The sequence below is a fragment of the Rhinolophus hipposideros genome (assembly GCF_964194185.1).
Source record: "Rhinolophus hipposideros genome assembly, chromosome: 10".
Classification (NCBI taxonomy): Eukaryota; Metazoa; Chordata; class Mammalia; order Chiroptera; family Rhinolophidae; genus Rhinolophus; species Rhinolophus hipposideros.
Genome location: NC_138056.1, coordinates 7,664,406 through 7,683,043, shown reverse-complemented (window position 1 = coordinate 7,683,043; position 18,638 = coordinate 7,664,406). Strand labels below are relative to the sequence as shown.

At 39.8% G+C, this 18,638-nt stretch overlaps 1 protein-coding gene and 1 pseudogene across 4 annotated transcripts in view; both read left to right on the top strand.

Moving 5' to 3' along the window:
• Positions 1-12,319, top strand: part of LOC308504253 (organic anion transporter 7-like) — a 32,348-nt gene extending 20,029 nt beyond the window's left edge. For 2 of the 3 annotated variants that reach the window (XM_081064479.1, XM_081064480.1), the window contains exons 6-10: positions 6,287-6,402; positions 7,917-8,131; positions 9,594-9,702; positions 10,148-10,351; positions 11,216-12,319. In XM_081064479.1, the coding sequence (XP_080920605.1) occupies positions 6,287-6,402; positions 7,917-8,131; positions 9,594-9,702; positions 10,148-10,351; positions 11,216-11,276 (705 nt within the window). In that variant the 3' untranslated portion in view covers positions 11,277-12,319. The remainder of the gene's footprint in view (positions 1-6,286; positions 6,403-7,916; positions 8,132-9,593; positions 9,703-10,147; positions 10,352-11,215) is intronic. The other variant, XR_013994335.1, reaches the window with a different exon arrangement.
• On the top strand, positions 3,266-5,919 carry LOC308504275 (large ribosomal subunit protein eL19-like; annotated as a pseudogene). Its single transcript has one exon. The product of its transcript is annotated as a large ribosomal subunit protein eL19-like (transcript).
• Positions 12,320-18,638: the final 6,319 nt, after the last annotated feature.

Below are 18,638 nucleotides of genomic sequence, written 5' to 3'. Positions count from 1 at the left end.
GCTGCCGTTTGTCTCAGTGCCTAGGCTCTTCCCTATGTCACAGCGGCAAGCCAGCTTTTTCCAAGTACTGAGCCCTATAGCCCCTCTGTAATCTGACACTACTCCTCAGTTCAGGAACCAGCTTGAGACTCTGGAAGGGAAGGGGATGAGATTGCTGTGGGAGAGGGGCCCAAGTATGGAGTTTGCTTTTTGTCTGACCTAGGGCCCAGCTGGATGTCTCAGCTGAGGTTACTGCCTCAAACCTGGACATGCAGCTCTCTGGGCAGGAGAGAGTAGCTGTGGGGGGCAGGGAGGGAGCCCAGAGCCAAGCTGCTGCAATCTCCTGTCTGTGTTCTGGGGCCCCGTGTCACTGCTGCCCCAGATGTGGGCCTCATCTCCACACTGCTTCCTTCCCTCTTCCCCTGCTCACCCAGTTTGCCCACCTTCAAGTAATCCTCACACAAGTCTCTTAGCTGTTCTGTGACGAGCAGAGAGTCCTTTGATGGGTTATAGATATGCAATTTGTGGTAAGTTCCAGAGGAGAACTCAAGAAGCCCACCTCACGGCTGCCATTCTTATGCCTTCCCCTTGGTGCACTTTCTAGGTCAAAGTTGTTCCAGTTAGCCTTTGTCAGGTCCATTTTTTCCATCCTTAGAGCGGTGCCTTTTTCATCTTCTAATAGACCTTCCTCCTTTCCTGCTCATTGCATTTTATTGGTTCTGGATTTTTAATGCAATTATGGTCTTATCTCGATTCCTCTCTGCTCTAAATTCTGTACGTTCCAAACTTGGATATGCTCTGCTTTGCCCATTTTTCTTCTCCCATTCCAGTGTGACTTGTGCAGTCTTTTTCAATCTTCAGTTATATTGTACTGAGTGTTTCAGACCCAGTAGAAACCCAAGAATTCATGGTCCACACCGGCCCAGTCTGAGTTTCATTCTCCACACAGCTTAAAGGATCCCCTGTGTATTCCCCAGTCAAACCATAAGAAAAGTATTCAATTGAAACTTGATCCTTATAAAGTCAACGATGGCACACTTATGTGATTGTGCGGGACATGGTAACAATGAGAGACTAATGCAAATTTCTCTACTGACTCCTCTGCAGGTTTCTGTTACATCCACAAAACTCCAGGGTTTTCCCAACTATACTTCGTTAAGAAATTTTTCTATCTGAATACCATAAATTGTAATTTTGAAGAAATATATGCCAACGTCCTCTATCTCTGATTTCATTCACAGACATCGTTCCAAAGCTCTTCAAATTGATGTTTTATACCTATATTGGTCCTTGAATTTCAGATCTTTCAGTGTCTAAATGTATTCCATCCTTAGTTAGCTTCTTTCACCCTTTCTGCCTTTCCTCTTTATTTGTTTTCCTCTCTTCCTTCCCAATTCATTTTGTGACTACTTGGTGACAGATCCTGTGACAGGGCAAAAAAGGTCTGCAGCTTCTATTTTCAGAAAGATCACACTCAACAAGTAAATGGACTTGATAAAGTCTCTTTGAAGTAAATCAAGGGTGGAATGTGAATACCAAGGAGGAATGCATAACCTGGACGGCAGGCATTGAATGATTTTGGAGGTAGTTATATCTGAAATGGGTCTTACGGGTTAAGGTAGAATAGCCAGGTTTAAACCAAGCAGGGATATTATTAAATTTGCAGTTGAGAGCAGTCCAAACAAGTGCAGAGGGGCCAAGCCAATGGTGTGCTATTAAACGTTTAACACCTAACATTAGAGGAGAAAACAAAAGCTACACATCTCAGATTTGTGGTGACTGTCAATTTCTGTAGTGTGAGTACTACCACCATAGTTGATTTCAAGCTACCAAGATGATAGCAACTGCTTCATAAACTACCTAAAAATTTAACAAAGGGATTTTGTGTATTTGTGCGCACTGATTCCAGGACACCGCTGGGCAAGGCTTCAGACAGGAGCCTGTTTCATGCTTTTCACCCCTTCATAGTGTTATGATTGGCACAAATAGTTTTGTGTGTGTGTGTGTGTTTTAACTAACAAATGAAGTGAAAATCAGAGAGAAAAATTTATTTAAAAAGTGAAGATCCAACAGGCTCCCAATTGAATATGAACCTCCTCTTCCCTGAATAAGGAAGGAGGAGCTCCTTGAGTTCCAGTAAGTGAGCGGGCATTGACTCCCTAAATACTTCTAGACACACTACTCACATCTCTGCTTGCTCACCAAAAATGAATGGCCCATATAAAATAACCTCAGGACATCCTAAACTTTTACTCTCATATTAGAAGTAATTTAAACTCAGTCTCGCAGGCATTGCAGCCCTCTTCTGGCCCAAATTGAAGGTATTCTTGGATTCCATTCTTACAACACCACCCATGACAATGGCTTGTGGTCATGGGTTTCTGATTAGATGGAGGAGATGGCATCATGACTCTGCTCTTCCAAAAGCATGAGTCCAATATTTGCTACTCAAGGTAGTTCTGCAACTGAAAGGACATTCTTTTTTCATTTTGTTTTCATTTTATTAAATTTATTGGGGTGACATTTGTTACTAAGATTATATAAGTTTCAAGTGTACAATTCCACAATACATCATATGTATATTGCGTGGTATGTTCACCACCCAAAGTCAAGTTTCCTTCCGTCACCATATATTTGACCCCTATCAGCCTCTTCTATCTTCTCCCATCCACCTTTCCCTCTGGTAACCATCATAATGTTGTCTGTGTCTATGAGTTTTTGTTTGTTTGTTCATTTGTTGCTTTCTGTTTTATATCCCACATGAGTGACATCACATGGTTCTTGACTTTTTCCATCTGACTTATTTTGCTTAGCAGGATATTCTCAAGATGCACCCATGTCGTGGCAAAAGGCAGTATTTCATCTTTTTCTTATGGCTGAGTAGTATTGCATTATATATATATATATATGCACCACACCTGTATCCAATCATCCATTGAAGGATGCTTTGGTTGCTTCCATGTCTTGGCCACCGTGAATAATGCTGCAACAAGGGTACATATATCCTTACAGATAAATGTTTTCAAATTTTCCAGGTAGATACCCAGGAGAGGGATTGCTGGGTCACATGATACTTCTATTCTTAATTTTTTGGAGGAACCTCCATACTGTTTTCCATAGCGTCTGTACCAATTTACATTCCCATCAACAGTGTATGTGGATTACTTTTTCTCCACAACATCTCCAACATTTTTTATTACTTCTCTTGTTGATAGAAGCCATTCTAACAGGTGTGAGGTGATATCTCACTGTGGTTTTGATTTGCATTTCCCTCATAGCTAGTGAAGTTGAGCATCTTTTCATATCTCTGTTGGCCGTTTATGTGTCTTTCTGGGAGAAGTGTCTGTTCAGGTCCTCTGCTCATTTTTTAATTGGATTGTTTGCTTTTTGTTGTGGAGTTGTATGAGTTCTTTATATATTTTGGATGTTAACCCTTATCAGAGGTGTTTGCAAATATCTTCTTATATTCGGTTAATTGCCTTTTTGTTTTGTTGATGGTTTCTTTTGCTGTGCAGAAGCTTTTTAGTTGATATAGTCCCATTCATTTATTTTTGCTTTTACTTCCCTTGCCTTTGAGGTCAAATTCATAAAATCCTCTCTAAAATCAAGGTCTATTAGTTTGATGCCTATGTTTTCTTCTGTGTATTTTTTGTTGTTGTTTCAGGTCTTATATTTAGGTCTTTGATCCATTTTGAGTTAATTTTTGTGTATAGTGACAAATAGTAGTCTACAAGGTGTGATCAAACAATACAGTGAATGTTTAAATTTAAAAAATTATTATAGTAAAAGACACATTGCCATTAATCCCCCTCAAAATACTTTCTCTAGCTTCGAACACACTTATCTCATCATTCTTGCCACTTTCTGAAGCAGTTCTGGAAGTCCTCTTTTGTGTCTTTAGTTGTACTATCATGGCTGCCTTGATGTGCAGAATCGATTCAAAACGTTTACCTTTCATGGTCATTTTGACTTGGGGAAGAGCCAGAAGTCACACAGTGCCATATCCGGTGAATAAGGTGGATAAGGACACACCATAATGTTTTTATTTGAAAGAAATTGCCATACCAGAAGCAATGTGTGATGTGGAGTCTTTTTGTAGTTTCATTCTTTTGCACGTGGCTTTCCAATTTTTCCAGCACCATTTATTGAAGACGCTTTCTTTTTTCCATGGTGTGGTGTGTTTTTTTGGCTCCTTTGTTGAAAGTTATCTGCCCATATACATGTGGATTTATTTCTGGTTTCTCAATTTTGTTCCATTGGTCTGTGTGTCTGTTTTTCTGCCAATACCATACTGTTTTGATTATTGTCACCTTGTAATATAAATTGAAGTCAGGGAGTGTGATACCTCCAGACTTGTTCTTTTTGTCTCAGAATTGCTTTGGCTATTTGGGGTCTTTTGTGATTCCATACAAGTCTAATGATTTTTTGTTTTATTTTTGAAAAAAGGCCATTGGGATTTAGGTGGGGATTGCATTAAATCTGTGTATTGCTTTGGGTTATACGGCCATTTTAATTATGTTGATTCTTCCAATCCATGAACAAGGAATATCTTTCCATTTCTTTGTGTCTTCTTCAATTTCTTTTAATGATGTCTTATAATTTTTAGTGTGTAGGTCCTGAAATGACATTCTTGGTCCTCAGTTAAGGTGGCCTTTCATGTCTCTGAATTCCCTTCCTCATGGAATATTTCTAATTCACTTCCTAGTATTGTTTCACTTGTAGAAGTCGGATGAGAATTAAGTTCATATTATCTGAATAATAAATAAGTATCTGAGGTGTGCTGAGTCTAATTCCCTGTGCACATTTGTGACCTCATGTGTGGCTTACGAAATCCTTGTGAGAGAGGTGCTATTATTTTTCTCCACCTACTTCTTCTACTCCTGATTCTTCTACTTCTTGTTATTCTTCTTTTTAATGACAAGGAAATTGAGGTTTAGAAATATTCAATTGCCTTCCTCAAGGCTTATACCTAGCCTGTTGTAGGGTCATTAAGTAACTCCAGGTCATAACCAGCTCTGGGTATAAATCATTCTATGCCAAGATCTCCCCAGATTTCATCCTCAGACTTAATTCTAGACTTCTCATTCATGGGGGTACAATATGCCAGGATTTCCCTCAAATAGACTGAATAAAGACTCTCAGGAAATGTTCTTTTTTACCGAGACAAACAGTTTTTCTGCAAAGGACAGCCAGCTGAGACCCAAGCTTAATTTCCTAGTGTTTCATGTCCATCTGGCATAAATGGAGCTTTGGACCATAATCCATTTGATTCCCTTCTTGATCTGAATCTCTAACATACATGCCCTTTCTGATGCCTTGCAGCCCTCTTAAATCTCATGTTTAATATGTCCTTTTTGTGAGTTATTTCCTTTCGTCGCTGTGGCCGCAGCAATGAGTATGGTCAGGCTTCGGAAGAGGTTTAACTCCAGTGTCCTCCACTGTGGCAAAAAAAAAAAAAAAAAAAAAAAAAAAAAAAAAAAGATCTGATTGGACCCCAATGAGACCAATGGCATCACCCGTGCCAACTCCTGTCAGCAGACTTGGAAGCTGCTCAAAGATAGGCTGATCATCCGGAAGCCTGTGACTATCCATTCCTAAAAGCGAAAGGGCACTACTGCTAATTTTCGAATGCCTGAGAAGGTAACCTGGATGAAGAGAATGAGAATTCTTCACCAACTGCTCAGAAGATACGATGAATCTAAGAAGATTGACCACCACATATATCACAGCCTGTACCTGAAAATGAAGGGTAACATGTTCAAACACAAAAAGATTCTCATGGAACATATCTACAAGCTGAAGGCAGACAGGTTCACAAGAAGCTTCTTACTGACCTGCAGGTCTAAGACCAAGGACACACGCAAACACCGTGAAGAGTGGTTCTAGGCCAAGAAAGAAGAAATCAAGATTCTGTCTAAGGAAGAAGAGACTGAGAAATAAAGCTCCACCTCTCTTACCTGTACATAGTGGCCTGTACTGAAACTCAGCTCTTCTAGCCATTCTCCAGTACATAGAGTCATCATTCAATAAAATATCCTTTATCTGCCTACAAAAAATTATATATATATATATATATATATATATATATATATCCTTGTTGCTACATAATTTCCCTAAGTCTTCTTTAACTCCCTAGTTCACCTTTCACACCACTTTTACACCTGTCAATGTATCTTTCATGTTTATATTTTCCACTAAATGTAACAGCAAGTGGTCTATCTTGTCCTCTGTTTCGGCGGGCGGGGCGGGGGGGCTCACAATGCCTACATTTTTGTGACAACTGAACAGTTTGTTTTTGTTGTTGAAGGTTTTGAGGTCCACCATGCAGGAGGAGCTGGAAGCAGCAAAGATCCAACCTCCTGTGTGTGACTTGTTTCGCACGCCCAACATGCGTAAAAGGATCTGTCTCCTGTCCGTTGTGAGGTAGGCTTCACACCATCATGAGGGATGTTAAAATAGTGGAGACATGACTCTATTCTTTATCAAAGGATATAACGTGTGGGACTGATTTGGAGATAAAACATGAGGAAGCCAGAAGGATAATTGCGGTGTTTAGAGACAGTCTAAGGGTTATGAAAAGACTGACACAGAACTGATTATACGAGGAGTGTGGTTTATCACATCGCCCTACCAGGCTCATCACTGGAAACCAAGGTTGAGAACTTCAGTCATCATACAGATTTTGGCTTTAAGTTTCTTCACTTGTTTCTTTCCATTTTCTTTTCTTTTTTTGGTTTCAGGTGTACAAAATAACATAATGATTAGACATTTATATACCTCACAAAGTGATAACCCTAATAAGTCTAGTACCCATCTGACACTATACGTAGTTTTTACAACATTATTGACTATATTCCTCATACTGTGCTTTATATTCCTGTGACTATTTTGTAACTACCAATTTGCACTTCTTAATCCCTTCACTTTTTTCACCTAACCCCCTAACTCCCCTCCCATCTAGTAATCATCAGTTTGTTCTCTGTATCTATGAGTCTGTTTCTGTGTTGTTTGCTCATTTATTTTGTTCTTTAGATTTCACATATAAGTGAGATCATACGAAATTTATATTTTTGTATCTGACTTATTTCACTTAGCATAGTAGCCTCTAAGTCCCTCCATGTTTTTGCAAATGGTACAATTTCATCCTTTTTTATGACAGAGTAATATTCCATTGAATATATGGGCCACATCTTTATCAAATCATCTACTGATGGGCATTTTGGTTGTTTCCATATCTTGGCTATTGTAAATAGCACTGCAATAAACACAGGTACACATGTATCTTTTTGATTAGTCCTCTGGCTTTCTTTGGATACCCAGGAGTGGAATTGCTGGGTCATAAGGTATTTCTATTTTTATTTTTTTGAGAAACCTCCATACTGTTTTCCATAGTGGCTGCACCAATTTGCAATCCTACCACAGTGCATGAGGGTTCCCTTTTCTCCACATCCTTGGTAATACTTGTTGTTTGTTGATTTATTGATGATGGCATTCTGACAGGTGTAAGGTACTATCTCATTGTGGTTTTGATTTGCATTTCTCTGTTTCCATTTTAATTGAGGGAAAATTACAAACAGTAAGGTACACAAACACATACAGCTTTATACATATTTACACAAGTAAATATGCAACCATCACCCAGATCAGGATATAGAAATAAATATATCTAAAACCCTAGAAGGGCCCCATTATGTATCCTCACGGACAACATGCCCCACCCCCCGCCAAAACTTAATACCAGTGATGACCTCCGTCATCACATAACATTTTATGACAGTTTTCAAATCATTACATGTAAAGATGTATTCTACAAAACTGACTGTGCCTTTGTACTTTAACACCAACCACCGGTTGCCTGGCTAACAATATTATCCTCATTTGTACGACATTGGCTTTAAACCTTCTGATGTCTACCTTTTATCTTTTGTTCACCACAGATTTGCAATCTTAGTGCCCTTTTATGGCCTGGTTCTCCACCTGCAGTACTTGGGGAGCAATATTTTCCTGTTCCAGGTTCTCTTTGGCATCGTCACCCTGCCGGCCAATTATGTTGCACTCTTGGCCCTGAATCAGCTGGGCCGTCGAGTAACCCAGATGCTTTTCATGTTCCTGATGGGAATCTTCATCCTGGCCATCACCTCTGTGCCACCAGGTGAGAAAAGAGCACAGACTGAAGAAAGGAGCTATCTTCCCCCTATTTCTCAGGGAACGTACTCACACCTACTGAGGTCAAAGGGAAAGGGAGAATGTGGTTCTAACGATACCCCAAAAGCAATCTGAGGATTTAGGAAAGATTCTGCCATGAAGAGGCTGAGAAGAGGCAAAGGTCAGTAAAAGTTAATTCAGACATATGGTTTTCTTTATCATACCTGAGAAATAGCTGGTAATTTGTGTCATTTATTCCTGACCATTTCTCGAAGAGAACAAATGATCACTTGCCCTTTGGCCGATCACACTTGTAATTATAAATGACAGTATCGTGTCCGTTATATATAATTGTATCTGAGGTGAGGATACAATCCTGTCACTTCTTCTGTCTGGGCTCTTTCTTATTACTACAGCTTCGATTTCAATTTACTCCCTGATTCTAATTTACTCCTTGTGTTTGGTCACCATAACTGCAATCTTAGTTTGAGGAAGTCTTTTTGATTCCAAGGAAAGAAAAATCTCTTCCTTCAAGCAGGGAAGTAGACATCAGGAATTTCGCATTAAGCAGTTACAGCCTCTCTTAGAATGAATTTTATAATACTGAGTGGTCAGATGTAATGACTAGGGGAACACAGGTGGTCACCATGGTCACCTAACTCCCAGTGCAATGATGAATTTGACAGGATCCCAGATTGGTGGGCTTCTCTCCTCATTTTCAGTGTCAACAATGATCAAACTTTGCTGCCTTATAATAGAGCCCATTCCAATGTTGTAACACTTTCATGAGGTTTGGTTTTTGTTTTTTTTTTTTTTTTTTTTTGGTTTTAATTGGGTAGGAAACTGACTCTCTCAAACTTCCTTTCACAGGTATCCAAAGTCTAACTATTTCTCTTCTCCAATACAGGTCCTTATTCTTTTTTTTTCTTTTTTTTGGTCCTTATTCTTGAATCTTCAAATGTTATTCTAGATAAACCTACTCTCCAGCTTATCTATCAACATGAGTCCCATTCTTTTATTACTCTCTACTGCAGTACTGGCCCCAAGTCAATGCTGTATATGCACCCAGGTTTTAAGCTCTTCACATCTCTGAGTCTTAACATCCCTTAGTCCTCACATGACAGACCTACGTTATTCAGGAAAAGCAGAGGAGACATTGGACAGAATAAATGAAAGCAAACTCTTGCTGGGCTCACATTCCCCTCTCCATCTTTGGCAAATTTCTGATATGTAGGGAGAGCTGATGCAATATCTCAGGTTTTTTATTTCTCTAGTTATGCTCTTATATATAGATAAGTCACATTTCTCAGCTATTAGTCACTGCACGTTCCCTGCCTCTGTGCACTTTCTCTACGATGTATTTAACACATGCAAACATCTTAAATAGTGTCTTTTACACTAATAATTTGGGGATGGTCATTGATTCCATCAACTCAGATTTCCTGAGTCTCACTGGTCTTCCTCTCCAGAAATGCAGACCCTGCGTGTGGCTTTGTCAACTTTGGGAGTAGGATTTTCTTCTGCGTCTGTCATGTGTTCTTGTACCCATGGAAATGAACTAATCCCCACTGTAATCAGGTACACAATCTCATGGAAACTCTATCAGGGTCAATACAGACATTTCTCAGCCAATTAACACTTAAAGTGGGAAGAAAACTAAGACTGATTAGTTATCAAAAGCTATGAATTATGTAACAACGATTTGTAGGCAAAGTTTATTTAAAGCTGACTTTTGCCAGGCACTGGGTTAGGCCCTTTAATGTATCAGCTCACATATTCTACTGAACCACTAAAGATAGATGCTGTGCGTAAGCGTATATTTTAAATAATGAAAATACGTCTTAAGGCACTTGTGTACTGGAAAAAAATTGCAAGCAAATAAGAGAACATGTGAAAAGTAGGAGTCAGTCTTCACATGTCTAAACACTGATGTGGTGTCTCTCATGATCAAAGCAAAATAATCAGTCACAGATGACACGTGCGGATTTTTACCAGATTATCTTTGTATTTTTTGCACTTCAAGGGCAACAGCTACAGGAATCATTACAATTGCTGGTAATATTGGGGCAGCCCTGGCCCCCCTCTTGATGATCCTAACGGTGTATTCCCCACACCTGCCCTGGATCACCTACGCAGTCTTCTCCATCCTCGCTTGCCTTCTCGTCTTCTTCCTTCCTGAAACCAGGAATCAGCCTCTGCCTGACTCCATCCAGGATGTGGAAAAGGAGTGAGTAATGCCCCTGGCTGTCCCTTAGGACAGCGTATGTGCTATGGATCTGTGATAAGGAAGTTCAAAACCTGAGTGAGACCACGGTCCCCTAGGCAGGGTTAGACCTAGACAATTTCCATGTGGTCAGTGCGTTTGGTTTAGTTATAGCCTCATTCCTCCCCACAGTGACCTCAGACTCATCCAAGGCTCTTAGGTCACACAGACCAGCTCCGCCCAGCGGGCACTAGTAGGTTTCGTGGTGAAGAGGCCCAAACTAGATGCCCTGGTATGACGTACGCACCTCTGAAGGTATTTTACAAACATGCACATATCCAAACACCAGATGCTCATCCCTCAACTCCTGGCAGCCCTCAGCCCAGTAAGTGCAGTCAGGTCTCTGGACTACTGGTTCCTGTAGGTCTGTGGACTGCCCTGGTCACTGAAGAATCTGAGAGAGATCAGGGAGAGGACAAGAGCCCCTCTCATCAATGACAGCATGTCTCAAGGGAAGGAGTCCTGTTGTGCTGCCTTTGAGATTCAGACCATCTGGTTTTCACTGTGAATGGAATTGTTGAGGAAAGAGGAAAAGGAGTGGTAAATATTGGTATTTTAAATGATCAAGAATTGGAGAGGATTTTTTTTAACTTTTGTATATTGTCCTTGACTTTTCCAAATTCCTTTGGCCTGAAACTATCTGAGCTGCCTTCCCCAGTCTTGCCCTGGGAGCCTGAAGATTTACTGAAACCCTCAGGGCAGTGGTCATGGTTTATACTAAAGTTGGTTGGCAAAGGATAAGCTTGCTCTAAAGAATGCAGGATATGTGTACTTATTTGATGTCTCCATTTTCATGTTTGTTGGTTGGTTTCATTGTATTTTTACCAGGAAAAAAGGCTCAAGAGAAGCAAAGCAGGAAGATATTACCATGAAAGTGACACAGTTTTAAGGAATCTGCTTGATTCAAGAGCAAAGGAAAAGAAAAATCCCAAGATAATTCCTGGATTATCTTGTAAGATAAATAAAGAAAATTTATAATGGAGAAAATGGATCCTTTTTACAATTGTGGTACTAAATTACTAAATATAAAATGTAATAAAAAATGTGAAAAAGAAAACCAAAATATTTTAAAAGGACTCAGCATATTTGTACAATTGTAGATACAGAGGATGTTTCTGGATAGGAAGATTGAATAGTATTAAAAATAACAACTCTTCCCGCAATCAATTTGTAGAATAACTGATGTAGTAACTACAGTTAAAAAAACCACATACTTTTGGAGGAATTTGGAAAAGAGTTACAAATGTATCTAGAAATTAATAATAAATACAGTGATTCGAAAAGGGAGGATGGTGGAGTGAGGGGGGCTGGCTAATGTATGGGGTAGCATATGCTAGAATTTATTATACCTGCAATAGTCAAAACAGTAATAACAGAGGCATTTACATATCACAGAAGTCCAGAAACAGACCAGCATGGATATGACACTTACTATGTAATTTTGGTATCATAAATCACTGGGAAAAATAAAGGATTATGCAACACATAGCATAATTAACTACTTAAAAATAAATAACTCATAATGTGACTTTATACCTTAAGCCAAAAAGTATTCTACTTTAATAAGAAGTTAAATGGAAAAAATAAATGATAATTCTCAATAGAAAATTTGGCTACAAAATCTTGGATAAAAGAAGTTCTAAATAGTAAAGCAAATGGCAGACATTTAGAGATGGGTAGATTTGAATAATACTCACTTAAAGCCTCTGTTGGGCAAAACCTTAACAATGTATTGGAGAAAACTAGAAAAAAATATTCACTGAAATGATAAAAGCAGTTAACTTTCAGTGGTGGACTTTTAAGTGATTGTTATTTCCTTCTTTGCAAGTTTCTGTACTCAAAAGTTTGAAGAAGGAATATGTAAAATTTCAAAATATTGTAAGATGTCAAAAATGAAACAGCAAATGATAAAATAAATAATTTTCAAAATGTACTTCTAATATGTAGAATTCTTATAAATATCTACGTGTTTTGACACCTATCTTGGTGTAACTGACTAAAGCCTTACTCACAGTCCATCCATGGTATCCTCACCCACAAAATGGTTATTTCCTCACTCCCTCATGTATAATGGGAATGAATATACTTAGAGGTTTGCAGAATCCTGACATTTCTTCCTTAGCCTTAGTGGGGTTAGAGCTATCACAGTGGAAAGGACAAGTGGAAACTTGAAAACTGTTGTCTAACTCCCTCTCGAGATAGTAAATCAGAAATAATTGTGTGCTCCGGAGAATAGCAGAAGTTATTTCACCCTTAGGGGCTTGAGGCACACAGGGATAGTAGTTTCCAACATGTCTCCATTTACTCATTTGCAGGGCCAAACTTAATTCCATTCAAGTCTGTCCCTGTGAACAACTGAGTGATCTTGGAGGAGAACAAGGGAGTACAACAAATAGAACCAGACATTACATCCATTTAGAGCTTCTTACCACCATGGATGGTATCTTTCCTAGAGCAAAGTTTCTTTGGTAGACCTCCAAAGGCCTGGGTAGTCATTTTCTAGAACAGCAGGATCTGAAGCCCAAAAAGAAGCCAAAGACAAAGAAAACAATGTGATTTCAAGTATAACTTAAAAGCATAATCTCAAGTTGAAAGGCACAAAAACAAAGGCTCTGAATGACAAGTGTTGGAGTTGGAAATCCAGCTGCTTTTCACAGGAGCAAATTCTGGTGACAAGCTCTAGGTCAAGTAATATCAGGCACTGATATAGTAAAGGACAGTTAATGACGTTCCCGAGCAATGTTGGGAAAGCCAGAAAATAATTTTATAAAAGTAAGTGAAAAATGTAAAAATGAAAGCACCAGTATTTGGCAAAAAAGAAATATAAGGTCTCAGAAAATTATTACTGATGAAAAGAGGAAAATCATCAGGCATTCTTGAAAACCAGAAATCTTTTTTGCTTGCATTAAGTGATCCTTTGGCTTAAGCCTTAAGACTCTGCATTTAATGCAAAGAGAAAGGACATAATTTTAAATAATACATGGAATGTTAGAATGACATCATCAAAAATATATCTAAAAGGCCTGGGGCATTTAACAGTGTTATATGTTATATTTTTATCACACATAATAACCTGTTTCCCAAAAAAATAAGACCTAGCTGGACCATCAGATCTAATGCGTCTTTTGGAGCAAAAATTAATATAAGACCCAGTATTATATTATATTTATTATATTATTATATTATATTATGTTATATTACATTACATTATATTACATTATATTATAATTACGCTGAGTCTTATAGTAAAATAAGACTGGGTCTTATATTAATTTTTGCTCCAAAAGATGCATTAGAGCAAATGGTCCATCTAGGTCTTGTTTTCGGAGAAACACGGTATTTTTAAGTAATAAACTGATATGTTTTATGTTTTCTCCAGCCCCAAACACACACACACACACACACACACACACACACATCTCTTCATTTAATTTCTTCACTGATATGCCCCAGATGGATCCAGGTTATACCTGTTCTCTTGGCATAATTATTCAGAGTGTCCCCTCTCACTATCCAAAGTGTCTCAGTCTTGCTTTTATGATCATCCTACTTTAGGGCTTTCTCGTCAGGTCAAGTAGCTAAAAATGAATCATAAACCTAGACATGAGTCATCATGTCACAGGAGGGAAATGGTCAAGTTGAGCAAGTAAATTTTTTACTTTGGGTTCAAAAATCTTTGAGGGTAAGACAGATTTGGGAAGACCTCATAGTCAGTTAGCTCTGTCCTCCATGCCACCCCTTCAACCCCAAGACTAGCTAAAGATCTTCTGAGCTGGGGATTGAGTATCTGAAACAAGAACATAGGACTTGATAAAGAACTTGGTCAGGGTATATGCCCATCATCCAGAATGAAGAGACTGTGCTCTCCCACTCAGTAGGAAGCCAAGAGTATAAAGAGGTGCATTTATGTCAAGAACTTGAAGACAATAATAAAACTTTCTCAGCTCTGGCTGGTGAGCACACAATCTGATATATAGATTGTTGCGTCCTGCACAACACAAGCCGTGGGAAGGTGAGGGAGGCGGCAAGGGTTAAACTCTCATAAAGAGACAGAGACTCAAATATAGTTAAATCACAGAGGACCAAGGGACTCACAACCTCAGGGGACTGGAGCCCCGAATCGGTCACCATGGGTATTTATTGATTTTTCACAATAGAGATCACATGATTAGGGGCAGGGTCTGTGAAACTCTTACACCATACAATAATCATTTATTCCAAATCCCATAATCGTCCCAAAGCAACAGATGCATACCATCCCCCAAATGACCAAGGTGTGGTGTATACAATCCCTGGGGGAACAAGTCTCACAAGATAAGATTATCCCATGAGCCAAACAGGAGGGGCGAGATACTATTTTGTTCCTGAGGGTAAAGGACAATAGTTGAGGCATGCGTCAGCAGCTTCTTAGAAGGAGGGGCACAGCTACCTCCTAACTTTACAGTAGCTCATGGGGGTCCTAGGGGGGTCCCGTCTGGCTTAGGTTGTTTCTCCCGTGAGAAATCTTACCCGTCTTTGACTGCAGACCCTGCTTACAAGGACCAAACATGGAGACTTAGAGTAGAATAAACTCAACCCCAATGAGGGACAATCCCACAGGGTCACCTTTCCCTAAGGAAAGATTGGAGGGGACAGACTGCTAGGTTGCTGTGTGACTACAATAGATGATATAGAAATGTACACTTCATACCTATGTAATTTTATTAACCATGGTCACCCCAATAAATTTTAAAAAACTTATTCAGAGTCAGTCTCTGTTATGTTATCCCCACTCAGTAGCAATTTTAAATAAGTGATAAAACCCTTCTACCCACCCCCTAAAAATACTTTGATGGGCTATGTTCTAAACAATTGATGTGACTATTGGTAAGGCTTAATAACATATCTGTAGGGTTTAAATTAGCACATTTCGGTTATTTCTCACTTAATAAATATTGTATTCTACATGGACATTGGTTTGGAGAACTCCCAGTTATACAGTGGGTCCCAGGCACCTGTGGACCCAGCTATGCACATTTGTTTCAAGAATAAGTTCACAAGGATTCAAAATCACAGTAGCTCACTTCAGACACTACCATATTTCCTGGAAAATAAGACCTAGCCAGACCATGTTCTCTAATGCGTCTTTTGGAGCAAACATTAATATAAGACCTAGTATATATTATATCATATCATATCATATCATATCATATCATATCATATCATATCATATTATGACCGGGTTTTATATTATATTAAAATAAGACTGGGTCTTATATTAATTTTTGTTCCAAAAGACTCATTAGAGCTGATGGTCCAGCTAGGTCTTATTTTCGGGGAAACACGGTATCATATCTCCATTCCCTGTGGTACAACATATTCCTGCCTTTAAATAGTGGACTTGAAATAAACAATGAAAGCATAGTGATTAGAAAGATAAAGAACCTGAATTATGTCATTTAATGTGGCCAGTTGGAGTTTTATCTGAGTTTCAAATTTAAAACAGTAAAACAGAAAGCAAAACTATGAGATGTAAGTTTTTGTTGAGTGAATGAACATTTCATTTTATATGAGGTCTGACAATTAAGTTCACAAACTCATCCTAGAAAATAGTGCTACACACCTCATTGCTGAATATCACTATGGTCACCTTCCAAGTACATCCCTTGGGAAGTTATGCACCGATGCCAGTGCCTAGTCCACGCTTCAAAGCAATTTTAGAACTCTTTTTCTGGAATGGCCATCAGAGCTATCGTCTTATTATCCTTGATGTCCTGAATGTCATCAAAATATCTCCCTTTCAATATTTCCTTTATCTTTAGGTAAAGAAAGAAGTCACTGGGGTCCAGATCAGGTGAGTAGGGAGGGTGTTCCAGTACAGTTATTTATTTACTGGCTAAAGACTCCCTCCCAGACAGTGCCATGTGAGCTGGTGCATTGTCGTGATGCAAGCGCCATGCATTGTTGGCGAAAAGTTCAGGTCGTCTAACTTTTTCACGCAGCCTTTTCAGCACTTCCAAATAGTCAACTTGGATAACTGTTTGTCCAGTTGGTACAAATTCATAATGAATAATCCCTCTGATATCAAAAAGGGTTAGCAACATCGTTGCAACAAGTTTGTGAGCTTGTCCGACCTCGAATATGAAGTTTAATTAAAAATTTTTGACTATTATGGTTATTATTGTTACATTTCGTGATTATTACTGAAAATAATTTTGACATATAGAGTGTGAAGGGCTTAAAATATGACCCATTCCGGGCGACAAATATGCGAGGTTCTGCCCCCCTAAAATTGGGGACCCGAGAGTAGGAGGAACCTGTGACCCACTCCCAACAGAAACTTTTGTCAGTTGACAGCATCTACTCTAGATGCTCCCTGGCCACAAAGGTAAGGAACCAGCAGGGCAGATGTGGCTAACTGCCCTAAAGGGCATGATGCCAAAGCCCAGCCTCCCAAGGCCTCACACAGGCCAAGAGAACAGCTACAGGGAAGACCTGATGTCTTGAAGGAGTTTCAGAGTCTTAGGAGGGTGCTCCCTAGTGGAACGTCGTATGAACTACACCTTTGGGAAATGAGCAGATCAACAGTCTTCTCAACAAGGTGCCAGAAAGAGACCACGGACAGTCTCAGACCAGACAGGATAAGTTCAGCTGGGGCAGATGCAAGCACGGGACAGAGGGAGGTGGCAGACTCCACCCTCCACCTGTGTCATTTAGGTTCCATCGTTGGGCAAAGAAAGAGAAGAAAATACTCTGACATGGCTCGATTTACACCTGAAGTGACTGAGTTTACCAATGCTCTGTTCCATCAGGCAGAATTAGGATTCCAAATAGAGGTGGAGTTCTATTTTTTTTCTAAGTTACATTTTTGCACAGTAACTACTTGGCTTTAAAGAAAATCCCAGTGCAACTTTAACATTGGTGAGTAAAACCCAAACACCCCTAAAATGCAAATCGCTTCATATTTGCTGAGAGGATCGCATGGATAGCAGCGGTGGAGGACGGGCAGTATTGTGGCTTCTCCCCTCTGGGTGTGTCCTCCAGAGGATAAATTTCTGACAGAGTCTTTTATTCATCACTGAATCCACAGACACTAACAAGTGCCCGGAAAATGGTAGGTGTGGTGGAAATGGTTAAGTGCTGTCCACACATGTGGTGTGCTGCCTGTCCCCCACTAATGTCAGGACTGAGAGGCAAATTCCCCCAACTGCTACTGTGTTTCCCGGAGAATAGGACCAGGTCTTATACCGTATTTCCCTGAAAATAAAACCAGGTCTTAAATTAATATAATAAAAAATTGCATTAATTTTTGCTCCAAAAGACACATTAGGGTGTATTTTCAGGGGATGTCATACTTTTTCATGTACAACAATCTACATTTATTCAAATGCAGTCATGTCATCTTCTGGAACATCATCATAACGTACTAAATGCATCCAGCTGGCTGACAATCTTAACTGCAGCTTATTTTGGGGGTAGGTCTTATTTTGGGGGAAACACGGTAGGAGGAGTGCTGACAGCTGACAGCCCCCAACTGAGTCCCTCTCTGGGAGGGCCACCCCCTTGTCCTTGGCAGCCTGCAGCCCCAGACTATGACTGGAGAGGTATAAAGGACCAGCCCTCTTGCCTCGATACAGGACAAGTCTGCAGGGCCATTGCAGCTCTGCAGGCTGGCTCTGGCCTCTGCTGTGACTGTATCACACTTCAGCTTCTCCCACTGCCCACTCCTGCTTCCTCCACTCCCCCCCCAGTAACCTTGCTGCCCACAAACCTCCCTCTCAGGGTTTGTTTTCCAGGGAGACTGTTCTGAAACAGGACATTCTCTACAATGCTGAATTGAACTGAAACCACAAAAACTGTGAACCCTGAAACACATATTTTCTGTGGAATAACCTAAGGGGGGGAAATATGCTAACAAGAGCTTCCCATGAGTCTCCCTACATAGAAAGCCTCCCTAAGGAATCCCAGCCATGAGTCTGGACAGATCAGCTTCTGTGCATTGGCGTGTGTTCTGGGTCGTGTTGGAAGAGCAAGGACCTAATCTAAGATCGTATTGTGTATGGTGGTCTCTGGCTGTTTCTGTCCACCCAACTTCTTCACTTCCTTCTCCACAGTGACCACACGGTTCTGCGGAACAGCGCATCACCTTATGTTAGGTTGATGTCATGAACCCCCAGATTCAGCTGTACTGTTTTCTACTTCAGGATTTGACAGTCACTTAAACCAGTACATTTTTCACTTTGCTTAAACTATTTTGTTGAGTTTTCCTGCC